At 33.1% G+C, this 13365-nt stretch overlaps 2 protein-coding genes across 2 annotated transcripts; one reads left to right on the top strand and one right to left on the bottom strand.

Moving 5' to 3' along the window:
• The first annotated feature begins 3114 nt into the window (after positions 1-3114).
• LOC105787742 (probable mannitol dehydrogenase) lies at positions 3115-6098 on the top strand. The gene is made up of 5 exons (XM_012614290.2): positions 3115-3278; positions 4391-4504; positions 4734-5247; positions 5412-5565; positions 5650-6098. Exons 1-5 carry the CDS (start codon positions 3181-3183, stop codon positions 5853-5855), a joined length of 1086 nt encoding a protein of 361 aa, XP_012469744.1. The 5' UTR covers positions 3115-3180; the 3' UTR covers positions 5856-6098.
• Positions 6099-6274: 176 nt separating this feature from the next.
• Positions 6275-11242, bottom strand: LOC105789780 (probable rhamnogalacturonate lyase B). The gene is made up of 16 exons (XM_012617138.2): positions 11220-11242; positions 10994-11121; positions 10399-10462; positions 10191-10312; positions 10074-10112; positions 9622-9861; positions 9402-9543; positions 9151-9321; positions 8898-9059; positions 8518-8624; positions 8336-8426; positions 7976-8117; positions 7738-7894; positions 7501-7617; positions 6788-6914; positions 6275-6688 (listed from the first exon to the last, which is right to left on the bottom strand). The coding sequence occupies exons 2-16, from the start codon at positions 11104-11106 to the stop codon at positions 6443-6445; spliced, it is 2040 nt and encodes a 679-aa protein (XP_012472592.1). The 5' UTR covers positions 11107-11121; positions 11220-11242; the 3' UTR covers positions 6275-6442.
• Between the last annotated feature and the right edge of the window lie 2123 nt (positions 11243-13365).

Raw genomic sequence — 13365 nt, 5'->3', positions numbered from 1 at the left:
GATCAAACTACTATGCCCCTAGTCATCGAGGTAAGTTCATATGAAAGTTTATTATGTTATTGTTGCTTAAATTGAATGATTTTCTATGTTACTCTTAATGTAATGGATCGATATATATATATATAAACATATCAATGTTATGATGAATTTACGGTTATTGAGTCCTTGTTGAACCTTAGGAATTCTTAGGATAAGAATGACATGTCATTACAGATTTCATATTTTGGGTTCTGGTCTTGAATGTCCTACTGATGGCTGAGGTTCTACAGTTGTTGTGAATACTCCACAGCTCGTGTGAGCAGTATTGTCTAACTTACATTCCGACCCACAGCTCATGTGAGTAGGCCCATTTCACAGCTTGTATGAGCAATGATGTAAAAGAAAAGTTATGGTTATATGTACAGGCACACTTTGTGTGAGTTTTCCCGTGTATCTGATGTAATTTTAGATGGTTCAAAAGGTAAGAAAAAAGAAAGGAAAGGTAAGTATGTAATTGGATTGAATCACAACATCATGGAACATTGAGGGTGCAAAATGTTATGTTTATACATGACGAATCACATATCCTATGGATGATTTCATATATATATTAATAAGGGTAATAACTTGAGAACTTTATGTTGTTGTTAGGATATATCAAGCTTATGGTTATGCTTGATTTTATGCTTATGCTTATATTATGTAATTGATATGGTAAGTTAAGTTTGGTGTATACGAGCTTACTAAGCATTCTTTGCTTACGTAGTTGTTTTTCCTTTGTTTTATAGATTATCGGAAGCTCAATCGGTTTAGAAGCTTGTCGGAGATCTATCACACTATCTAGAAATCTTTTCTGTAGTTTTTGAACATTTTGGCCAGTGGTTTATAATGGCATGTATAGGGTGGTTTGTAATGATATTTTGATGAGTGAGATGTTGGTGCTTTGGCATGTTTAAACCTTTGGAAGTTATGTTGATTTGCTAGCACTTGATGCCTTGTCATTTCGTGTCATTTTGGTTACCTTATTATGTATGTTTATGTGGCTTTTATGGTATCTTTGATATGGTATGATAATGGTCAAGTTTGTGGCATGTTTTGGTAAGTTTTGAACTAGGATGTGATGCTTGAAATGTGGTAGCATTGGCATGTTTAGGTTGGTATTGTTTGTATGAAATTGAGGTGAATTTGAATGGCACATTGATTAGTTTATTTAGGATCTTGAAATGGTACTTGTCATGCAGGTTTGAATGATGCTTAGGTACCTTGAATGTAGGCTTAAATAGGTTGAATGTTATGCATGAAATGGTAATGTAATGGCTTTAATTTTAGGTATATTTTGATTCCACACAGTCTTAGACACGGGCGTGTGATTCAGGTGTGTGAGACACACGGCCTAGTGACACGGTCGTGTGTCATCTGAGGATTCCTTTGTATGCAAGTCAATGAGTTACACGGCCTGGCACACGGGTATGTGGGGCAACTCAGAGAGTTACACGACCTAGCACACGAGCATGTGACACGATCGTGTGACCCTACTCAGAGATTACACAAGTGAGGACACGAGCTGGGACACAGTCGTGTGTCCCTAGTTTGAAGGTTACACGGCCTGAGACACGGGCGTGTGTCTCAACCATGTGAGGCACATGACCTTGCAACATGGCAGTAACCCCTATTTTGCAAATTTTGCATCTTTTTCCTAAACTTTTCAAATTGTTTCCAACTGGTCCCGATTTGTTTCTATGATATTTTTAGGGCCTCAAGGGCTCGATTTAGGAACGATATGTACGTGTTTGAATGGTTGATAATATATTTACGTTATTGATTGATATGATGGTTCGCATGTGTGAACTCCTTATAACATAATACAAACATTTATCATAAAATATGAAAGATAAAATAAGAAACTTACACTCGGGACTTAGATTGGGTGTTTTAGACCAACCTAATCTCTCGTTTAACACAATGGTTCGCGCATACCAGTAACGACCCCCAAACACTCACCAATTCACAAAAAAGCTTAAGTAAGTTCCACCTTGTTGGTTGAAGGTTTAGTTAAATCTGTAGCTTCACAAATACGTCACACAACAGACAGAAGTTACTAACAATCAAAACACAATAAATTCATACGTAAACATAATAAATCCTAAGTTCACACAGACCAAAATCCTTATTGGACTTTAATGAGCTTGCTACGAACTTACCTCTAAACTTCATGACACTATGGAGAAATAGTCTTACCTTAAATCTTAAGAGATAGGATCTAGGTTCTTGATTTCTTAAAAACTTGACAAGAAGAGAAAGAAGTAATCGATGAAGAAATTTGAGAGAGTTTTGTCGCTCAAAAGAATATGAAATTTCAATGAAAAGAACTTAATTTATAGGCACTAAGTGTTTTGATGTTCTTAGGATGCCCTAGTCGCAAAAGAAGTAAAAAAGAATCACATGCATGAGTGGTGTTTTGAAGAGGAAAATAAGTTGACTTCCTAACTTTGGTATAATTGCCCTTTGGCTACTCCTAATTTTAACCTTTTTTTTCCATAGTCGAGACCCTACTTTCACTCTCAAACCAAACCATCAATCGTAACTCGCCAGGCCCACTAGCAATCCAAGTTCGTTAAGCCCAAACTCCTAAGCCCTATTGCGGGGTGTTATAATTCTTCTCTCAAGAAATTTTTATCCTCGAAATTCACCTTAGCCAAACAAATGAGGATATTGAGCTTCATTGCTTCCTCAGTTTCTCAAGTTGCATCGCTGGTTTTATGGTTTCGCAATTTTCACTAGAGGAATTCTCTTGTTACCTCAATTTCTTCCACTGTCACAATTTGTAAATTTTTTTTATTAAACTGTGGTAATTACCATTAAAACATCCGTTGTAACAGCTTATGGTATTGGGAGGGAATCTGCAATTAATTTATTGAGCATTAAATTGAAAGATTTAAATGTTAACCTCAAATAGCAATTAGTTTAATAAGCATTAAATTCAAAGATATAAATGTAGAATAAAAGTATTAACCTCAAATATCACTAAACAATTAAGTATTCAGATTATAAATCCTATAAAATACATAAATGATTAAACTTCATGAAAAGCTAAATATAAAGCCTGTTTTTAAGCTATAAAGTTGAAGCTTTTGAGAAAGAAAGAACAAAAACAGATTCAAATTTTGAAGAATTTAATTCCAAAAATTAGAGATTCAAACAATGACAAGATTGCCAGAAGAAGTGCACTCCAACAAGGCTTTTGGATGGGCAGCCAAAGATAGCTCTGGTGTTCTTTCTCCCTTCAATTTTTTCACAAGGTGTTTGTTATTTACTATATTTTATCATTAAATCTGCGTTTCTTCTTCTAAAGGGTGTTTTTTTTAATGGTAAATTCTATAAAATAATTTAGGTATTGTGTATTTTTAGTGGATTTAGTCCGTTTATCCTAATTTAATATTTTTTTAAAAAAGGTGTGATGATGTGACATATATATTTATTTGGATATTTTATACACTCTTAAAATATAGAAAAAATAAAAAAAATTATCATATCGGTCAAATGTCAATATGTTTATATAATATTAAAGTAGTTTTTACAAAATAAATCATTTCAAATTATTTGATTGAATTAATGGAAATGAATTTCTCTAATCTTGCAAAAAATTCATTTTATTATCCTGAGGTTGGCTCCTTTGGTATCACCACCGTGCATGCAGCCAACAACCAGACCGACCTAGCGTACTCTAATACTAGTTCTCACAATTGGTGGCCATCACTAGCTTGACTGGTGTGGCATTCTTTGTTTTCTCGATGACATTTGTGGCGGATGTCGGCATTGATGGCTCGCCGGTGCCTTGTTTGGTTCTTGGGAGTTTGGTTGTTCTGGTGGGGCTCTTCCCATGATGGTGGGCTTCAATTTTCTGGATTTTTGTATTTTGTTCCTCATTGTGATCTTTATTTGGGTCTTGGTATGTTATTGGATTTGACCCAGTATGCATATTCATGGTTGCATGTGCCGGTGCTCTTTAATATTGGGTCTTCATCTGAAGTTCATATTAACCAGCTGAAATGGAGAATCTTCGTGTAGAAGGGATCATACACATTTACTCGACTTCTTTGAATAAATGATTAAAACCTCATTGTATGATAATGATCCCTCCAACATTTCAATTGTTTAAAAGGGGTGATGACACAGACACTTACTTTTTTCTTTAGGGTGTTCTCTTGGTGTTGATGTTGCTTTTTTGGTTTTAGGATCTTTTTGTATTTCTTTTGATGAAATGAGTCTCGACTTTCAATGTGTCCAAAAAAAATTATCAAATAATAGTAGAAGGACTAAATATACTAAAACTACATAATACAAGGACCTTCGTTACAATTTTACCTTTTTTCTATTTGTTTGCTAAACAAAAATGATGTGAGATTTGCAGGGAAACAGGGGAAAAAGATGTGACTTTCAAGGTGCTTTATTGTGGGATATGCCATTCAGATCTTCATATGGTTAAGAATGAATGGGGAAATTCCATTTATCCTCTTGTCCCCGGGTAACTCCAATTGTCCCCGTTCATATCTTTCATGTTTATTCTACTGTCTATAAAAATTAATTCAAAATCGTAGTTGCTACTCTCAACAATATGTCTTCAAAGTTTGGAAATATGTTCTCTCCCTGAAAATACAATGTCTCTTACCATTGTACCAGCACTTGTACAGTTCTGTTAACTCTTTTTTATCTTCGTGCATTTTCTTTGCTAAGTTGCATTAGATTTTATGCAGGCATGAGATTGTTGGTGAAGTGACTGAAATTGGATGTAAGGTTCAAAAGTTCAAAGTTGGAGATAGAGTTGGAGTTGGCTGCATGGTTGGTTCATGCCATTCTTGCGACAATTGCATCAACAATCTTGAGAATTACTGTCCCAAAATGATTTTCACCTATGGGACAAAGTACTATGATGGAGCTGTTACACATGGAGGTTACTCCAACACTATGGTTGTCGATGAACACTTTGTCGTTAGCATTCCCGAGAACCTGCCTCTTGATGCTACTGCCCCTCTTCTTTGTGCCGGAATCACGGTGTATAGTCCGTTGAGATTCTATGGACTCGATAAGCCTGGTTTGCGTGTTGGTGTTGTTGGACTAGGAGGACTAGGCCACTTAGCTGTGAAATTTGCAAAGGCAATGGGAACCAATGTTACGGTGATCAGCACATCTCCTAGTAAGCAAAAGGAAGCATTGGAAAATCTCGGAGCCGATTCGTTTTTAGTCAGCCGAGACCAAGATCAGCTTCAGGTATGTATGGATTATAAAACCCGAGTCACTCTATGAATTTCACTTGAGACAATTTTAGTAAATTCTTCATCAATACAATCGTGGGACGGAGATGGATGAGGACATCTCAACCTCCGTCCTGTTTCTTTGTCATTCGTAGCCTTACCTTCTTTGTGCATGTTTAGGCTGCCATTGGCACATTGGATGGAATCATCGATACGGTATCTGCCCAACATCCATTGTTGCCATTGCTTGGGCTGTTGAAATCTCATGGGAAGCTTGTGATTCTTGGTATTCCAGGGAAACCATTTGAGTTACAAGTATTTCCTTTGATTCAAGGTAATTTATATATCTTTAAATTTGAGTCTTGAAATGGTTAATTTCGATGTTAACGGTATAATTTGAGCATCACTAAATGGACAGGGAGGAAATTAATAGGAGGAAGCATGATTGGAGGAATGAAAGAAACTCAAGAAATGATTAATTTTGCAGCTGAACACAACATAAAAACAGACATTGAAGTTATAGCTATGGACTATGTGAATACCGCCATGGATCGCCTTCTCAAAGGTGATGTTAAATACAGATTTGTGATTGACATTGGTAACACATTGATGCCCTCCTCTTAAAGGTGTTTCCCTTGCATTTAGATATAAAAACCATCGAGACCAGTCCCGCAGTCTTAAATTCCGGTAGTTTTCATCTCCTTTACTATGTAATAAAATTTGTTTGAGTACTTGAATTGTTTTAAAATTTTCATGTTCAGTTATGGATTGAGATAGCCTCTCTTTTTCTAGACTTTTATGTGCATTAAAAAAATTCGTATGATATAATTATTTCATAAGGTTAATCGTGATTAGAGATGAGCAAAAGTTGGTTCAAACTGACTTAATCGATTTAATCAATGGCTTGCTTCAACCATCTCAATTATGATGGATAAGGTGGTTTTTGCAATGGTTAAAGTAGGTTACATCGGTATGTTATCTCAATTGGAGGGTTTGAATCTTCTATTTTTGTTCAAATAAACTAAAAAATGTTCAAAACTCTGTTTACTAAATACCTAATAATTTAATTCATAAAATTTATATTCAGTATACAATTGAATGGTTGCTATAATCATAGAAATCAAGGCTAGAATTACAATCATACTTAAATTAAATAAAAAAAATAAAAAGAACAAAAGAACCATCCTAAATTGCACATTTGATAACATTAACTAATCGTTTAAACTATTAGGCCCTTCTAATCGAATGTAATCATACATTACAGCTTCAAAAGGGTTGTCACTTCTTGTCTGAGTTAGATATATTGTGTTGTTCCCTTTACGAAATCTATATCCAGGTACTTCAATGCTGTACAATCTGTACAATCCGTGAATCCCGTGCCTTGGTACGGCGTTGTCGTAACCGATTCTTCTGGTTGTAAAATGAGGTCGATCGGAATTTGGATCGTTGAATCGAACCTGTAGATGCGAATTCATGAATAAGTGGTTGAAATAGTGAAATTAAGTGAAAAAGATATCTCCGATAAATGATGGAAATGTGAGATGAGATTTATGTACCTCTACTTCTGCAAAAGAAGCTGCTGCTATTGCCATTTGGAGAGTGTAGGTTCCTCTATTGTTTACATCTTGGAGATTGTATTTGATTTGCCATGTTGTTGGTCGGTACCTATCGTCCCCGGTTTTCCTGTAATTGACAAGGATCAAAAACGGATTAGACAGTGACATAACATAGCATTAAGTTTTGGGGTTAAGAAAAAATTTTAAAATAACTTAGGGAGTTTAATTAATTTTCTTTTAAAATTTTGAGAAAACTAATTGGAATTTTGAAGAATTTTAAAAGGTTCAATTAAAATTTTCAAAGATTTCAAAGATAAATTAAAATTTTCAAAATTTTGAGGGACTCTTAAGTTACATCCCTAGCATTAGACTTGTAAATTTTAATCTGAACTTCAAAAGTTTAGTCAAGTAATTTGGATCCAAACTTAATCTAACCTGATTTTATTATAAAAGTCCGCACCTTAAACTTAATTAGCTCAAACTTAAAAATGATATAAATTAAAATAATTAGAACTAATGACTTAAAATGATCCAAACTAAATGATTTGGCCTAAATACTAGATTGAAATTCAAATTTGAATTAATTCGTAAATTCTAGAACTTAAATTAATCTGATACAAACTAATCCAATCCAAAATTAAACCCAATATCTAAATCACCTATGGAAAACATTCGAAGATGTTGATGAATTAGTGAGTTAAAAAAAAGGGCACCTTGGAACATGAGCAAAGAACCAATCCTTTGAATAGTTGCTTGCACCCACAGTGTAGACAAGGTCACTATCACGATAAATATTCGAGTATCGATCCCACAATCCATATTGCCTGAATCTGTTCATTGTAATAATAACATTAAATAGTAAGTTAATGAAAAATTAAAAATTCATGTTGAAACCTTGGCAAAAAAAGGATTCGAATCTCGACCATGGTGTTAAGACATAAAGAGCTTACTTGTCTGCACCATCATTGGTAATTGAATTGACATATTGTGGGTATGGTTCAGGTATGAAGAACTCGGCCGCTGTCCTGTCTGGAATCCCAATTTCCCACAATGTCGGTCCATTTCTTGGTGGATCATATATAAGTGTACCCAATTCGATCTTATTTCCTGATATTCAAGCATTTGTTTAAGGAACCAATCTGTAATGAAAGTTATAATTGAAAGAGATCAATAATATATGAAATTAACCTGGTTGGATAGTGATATTGAGATCTAATTTGTAGCTTCCTATGAAACCATGGACCCAAGCATACAAATTATACACCCCTGGTCGGACATTTTTTATGTTGAAACGACCAATCTTGTCGGTTTGAGTCCAAAATTGGTAGCCCTGTAGACAAAACAATAACATGATAAAATCAGTTGAATCTTCATATTAAGTTAATGTTTCAATCGAGTCTTTTTGCGAGTCCAGCTATCGGTTTATGTTTGACATAAGCTGGTAGACTAACTGAAGGACCTGATTAGAATAATACTAAAGTTTGTGGGTGTACTTGGAAACTTTTGAAATTTAGGGATTACTATGCAAAATTTGTTCACAATATTAACCTTTCCTTCTTTTTGCCATGAATCAACCTCTCCAGGGGGGGCCAACCCCACAAAGGCAGATTTTGCCTGCATTAATTGCTTATCCATGTACCTAAACACCAAGAAAATTAAAGTAAAGATAAGATTTATGCAATACTAAATTGAATTAGATGAAGAAATAGAAGGGCTAACTAAACAAATACCGGTCTTGCACTAGCAGTTGTCCATTAACTTGTCCTCGTTGTTGAGAGTGAGGAAAATCTTCTGATCGAGTAAAATTGTAAGGCCAACTTTCAATTTCTTCACTCAACTAAAAAATAAATAAATAAATTAGAGTTTAAATTGTTATTACAATTAAATATGAGAAAATTTTGGTATTGGTCCCTCTATTATGCTCATATTTAGGGTTTACTTGTGATTTGATTTGGTATAATTTAGTCTCTATAATTAAACCTTTAACGTACGGATAGTATAAAAGTAGAAAAACAAAAAACAGAAAACAGAGGAACCAAAACTAAAATTTAACTATTTAATATTAGAAAAAAGAAAACAGGGACTGAAATTAAAATAGCAAGAAAAAAACCTGTCTTTTAGCATCATTCCACAGGATCTTGCGGTGATCATCGTCCTTTGAAGAAGCAGAATTCAGATAGATCAAAACCGGACCAAAAACTTTTTTCCAAGCCTCTCCTTCCTTATAGAATGTGTCGATTTCGGGTCCAGTATAATGCGTACTAACAAACATCTAAATCATGAAAATTAAATCAAATCAAATCAATTTTATGAAAAACATTATAAAAAGTAAAAGTTTGTATTAGGCTTATAAATAGAATTACCGAAAGAGCAGTCGGACCGACATGAGAAGTAAGGTCCTGTTTATGCGGACCGCCGGTTCTAAACTCATTACTAGGGGTCATTATCCAAAAACTGACGGCATCGTGGTCCGATATCCAACCGTTAAGTTTATTATCTTTATTCTCAGTAGAATATTGGTACTTATCGTCAACCTGTCATTTTTAAGGCACTTAGTTAAAACATTATTTTGCATGCGATTTACTTGTGTTAAAAGGCTATAAGAAATTATTACCTCTCCTTTAAGTTTTGGATTTGATGGATTTGTCAGTAAAACAGCTTCTTTGAAGTCAAGAGGCTTACTATGACCTTTGACCCGATCTTCACTTTGAGGCATGACCCGTTGTATCGTGTCCGATATCGCCATGAACCGGAACCTGATTCGAAAAATAAATAATGTCACATACACATAGACCATATATATATAGTTGTTATCAAGGGTTCATGTATTTTACTTGTCTTCCTGGAGCTTGAAAGCAATCCTTATTTGGTACATATGAGCTTCCGGAAAATCTTCCTGGCGCTCGAAAATGCCGTACATGTAGACCCCCGAGATGCCGCGCCGGACTATGTACCTTTTTTGTATGTTCAGGGGAAGTGTCTTTCCATGGTTTTTAGAACTCCATGTTTTGGTAAAGGAAAGCTCTACAATGTCATTAGTTTGTGTTATGACCTCGACGTGCTTGGTTTCCAGTCTGTTATGGAACATTAAACAGTTAAAATGAGGGTTAATTCCACTTGACAACCTCAAATTATAGTTAAATTTTTAAATCAGTTCCTAATTAAAACAGGACAACCTCAAATTATCATTAAAATTTTAAGTTAGTTCCTAAAACAAATGTTTTAATTTCTAAATGAGGATAAAGTATGTCAAAAAAAAATTATTATTTGGGGCTTAAGAACTTACTTATCATAGGCATCATCATCCCACACAATGTCCCAGTACCTAAAATATAAAATGTAAGTAACGGAAACAATAAAAAAAACAACGATAATTATTTAAAACTCAAGAAAATTTAAATACCCTCTATTGGAATTATGGTTTCTCCTTTCAAGTACATTTTCCATCTCTTTATATTTAATTCCTATCAAGTAACCAGATGGATTCTCGATAGTGACTTCAACAAGTCCATTATCAATAATCACCTGAAAATGAAAAAAAAGTTAATCATAATAATGAAAAATAAAAATAAAAACAAATTATAAGAACATTGTAAGAATATGAATCTTACTTGGCGATCACTTATGTGTAACCGGACATCATTAGTGTTAATGTGGTTGTCCTTTAGGAGTTTTCTGCAATTAATCGAACATAATAATAAGTTTTAAGTATATGAACAATTCTAAAAGGGAAAAAAAAGAATGGAAAAGTTTAACTTTAATTTTTGTTGGGAAAGTATGACTAACGTATGCTATAATTCTCCAGCTCTTTTATTTTACTTAAACTATTATGACGTTTCAAATGTCTTCATTAATATCTACACTTGAATTTGATTTCATCGGTTAAAGACGTCATAAATAACACTAGAAAAATAATTTGTATTAAAAGAAATTGCCAAAGGGAGGATGTGGAACTGTTGAGATACCAACTCTATTACCAAGTTATGGTGGTAACCGGTAAGAATTTAATCTTGCCTTTGTGGTTTAGATTAAGTGTGAAAAAGGCTATGATGTAGCCCGAAAACTCAATGCTTTGTGAAACAGATGAGAAAACAACGATTTGGATTAACCCCAAAGTCGAGCAGGAGGCAAAACTCAAACTCGAACCCGAAACAGAAAGTGAAAATGTATGGGAGGGAAGGAGGGAAGAAGAGATTAAGGAAGAACCTGGCATGGATTTCAGTAGAGAAAACAGAGAGAAACAGTGATAATTGAATCACCATTATCATCCACAAAACAAGCTTACTTCTCCAATGGCTCATGTTGACCACCTTCTCCATAATGGATTAATCCAACTGTACAACCACAAAATAAAAACATGCAAAGCATGAAGACGAAGATTTCATTATATATCATTTATAAACGAGAAACTGTTAAGGAAATAACGCCTTACCAGAGTCAGCATAAAACGAAAAACAAATCAATGAATTCTAATATCTCTGTATGTATATTTATAGTTGTTAAATGGCGAAAGAAGGACTCCTTGTTGGTTTAGTATTAGAATTATGACTGGTTTGTAATTTCCTTTTTGTTTGGTTTGTTTGACCCTGGACTCATAACGACGTTCTTAACCAGAATTGGTCTATTTTATATTACTTTTCTTATAAATAAAGTATATACGAAATTAAATAATAATAAATATGAATGTAAAAACATATTTATTCTCCTTTATGGTTTTAATTAAAAAGGGATTTCTGAGTCATTCATGTAGAATAAGTCATAAGAGGAACCTTATGTTAAAGGAAATTTAAGCATCGCATGGGACTATATATAATATTCAATGTTATTTGTTCTTCGGCTTTGACTATTTGTGTTTCTCGTTCACCAAAATTTAGGTCTAGAAACAACATTTTGATCCAAGGACGAAACTGAATGGAAGGTGAAAATAGGAAAAAGAAAAAGAAGTCAATTATCAAACTATAAATGTGAAAATAGGGTTTTTATTTTTTGCCTATTGGGAGTTAAATGAAGTTACTGATCACTAATATTAGACCACAAATTATGGAAATAAAGTTATTGGTCCATAGATTTGATATTGAATTGAACTATACTTTCAAATTTTAATTTGATGAATTTTGAGGTTAATTCTTCTAATCAACTTATTTTTTTCTTCACCACTGCCTAATTTTAAGGAATTAATTTGTAGATTAATAATTACTTAAAACAACTTGCTTGTTTTCCCTCTTCCTTGCCTTTTTAGTCATTTTGATTTCGTTAGCCATAATTGGATATGGACTTCGAATTGCAGTCAAGACCATGAAGAGATTGTTTTCCCAAAATTACTCATCTAAGGAATGATGTATTTGGAAAATTTTCAGGTTTTGGATTTAGCTTAATTCTTTTTTCTTTAATAAGTTACAAGGGCGAAATCAAAACTTTTTATTTGAAGGCTCGAATTTGAATTTTATAATTTTAAAAGAGAGCATACCATAATTTTAGCAGTTTTAAGCTCGCAGCCTTGTTTAACACTTTATTTATATTTTATTTAATAATTATTGATTCTATCATTAAAAAAGTATAATGATATTAAATTTAATTTTTTAGTTAAATTTCTCTATTAATCTAGTCAAATTATTTTTTTAACGATTTTGGCATGGGAACTCGAATGACAATCCACATATACTTCATACTAACATGACACTACTTATATTATTTGTCACGCCAACAAATAATTGAAATTTGATAAAAAATATAAAATTCAAAAAATTAATATGAAGTACAAGTGAATTGTCATAAGGGTTATCATGTTTAAAATTTTATTATTTTAGTTAATTTTTATTTAAAAAACATAATTTTGGCTCTTTTTGAAAAGTTTGTAGTTAAATTTGACTATTTTTAAAATATTTACGTCAAAATTAACTTAAAAAGCAATAAGAATCAATTTGATAAAAAAATATAAATATTAAGAATTAAATTTGTTGTTATCCTGAAAAAAAAGAGAATGGAATTTCCTAGTAAATTTGGCAACCAACCCCGCGGCGCGTGGATGTGTGCTGCCGTGACAATTACGATGCCATGGCGCGGTCGTGCCCCACACGCCCAAAAGAAGTATAAAGATATTATCCTGGGCACTGGGCAGCCTCCGTCTCCAGGGTCTTTTTCCATGACAATTTTTATGCCTTCTCCCGCATTACCAGAACCACGACTTTGACTATTCAATACTTCCATTTTTAAAACAATTCTCTAAAATTTTACAATTTTATTATCACACAAACATATGGTGGAATCGAATTAAAAATTTTGAATTTGTTGAGTTTATAAAATATAATTTAACATTTCATATTTTTTAAGATTTTGTAGTAACTTTTAATAAATTTAAATTTTTTGTATATATATTTATAAAAGGTTGGAAAACTTATTATAGAAATTTTTGAAGATTTTTTTGAAATTTTTGTAATTTTTTAGAGCGGGACCAGTTTATACATTTCGAAACTGTCAGGGATCGAATGGGTATTTACATCAATTTGTTAATTCAAGTTACTTGAATTATTCGAGTTATAAAATTCAACTTGACTTGAAGATTACTTATTTGAGTCTAT

The sequence above is a fragment of the Gossypium raimondii genome, chromosome 2 (genome assembly GCF_025698545.1).
Source record: "Gossypium raimondii isolate GPD5lz chromosome 2, ASM2569854v1, whole genome shotgun sequence".
NCBI classification, from domain to species: Eukaryota; Viridiplantae; Streptophyta; class Magnoliopsida; order Malvales; family Malvaceae; genus Gossypium; species Gossypium raimondii.
This window is presented reverse-complemented; position numbering and strand designations above follow the sequence as displayed.

What these genes read in the sequence shown, in the direction of transcription:
- LOC105787742 (XM_012614290.2), top strand. Translation starts at nt 3,181, where the DNA reads ATGACAAGATTGCCAGAAGAAGTGCACTCCAACAAGGCTTTTGGATGG. An exon ending in GAGACCAAGATCAGCTTCAG is followed by an intron (nt 5,248 to 5,411) that starts GTATGTATGGAT and finishes GTGCATGTTTAG; the next exon opens with GCTGCCATTGGCACATTGGA. An exon ending in AGTATTTCCTTTGATTCAAG is followed by an intron (nt 5,566 to 5,649) that starts GTAATTTATATA and finishes CTAAATGGACAG; the next exon opens with GGAGGAAATTAATAGGAGGA.
- LOC105789780 (XM_012617138.2), bottom strand. Translation starts at nt 11,106, where the DNA reads ATGGAGAAGGTGGTCAACATGAGCCATTGGAGAAGTAAGCTTGTTTTG. An exon ending in TCGGTCCGACTGCTCTTTCG is followed by an intron (nt 9,060 to 9,150) that starts GTAATTCTATTT and finishes TTCATGATTTAG; the next exon opens with ATGTTTGTTAGTACGCATTA. An exon ending in CTTCTTTTGCAGAAGTAGAG is followed by an intron (nt 6,689 to 6,787) that starts GTACATAAATCT and finishes TCGCATCTACAG; the next exon opens with GTTCGATTCAACGATCCAAA.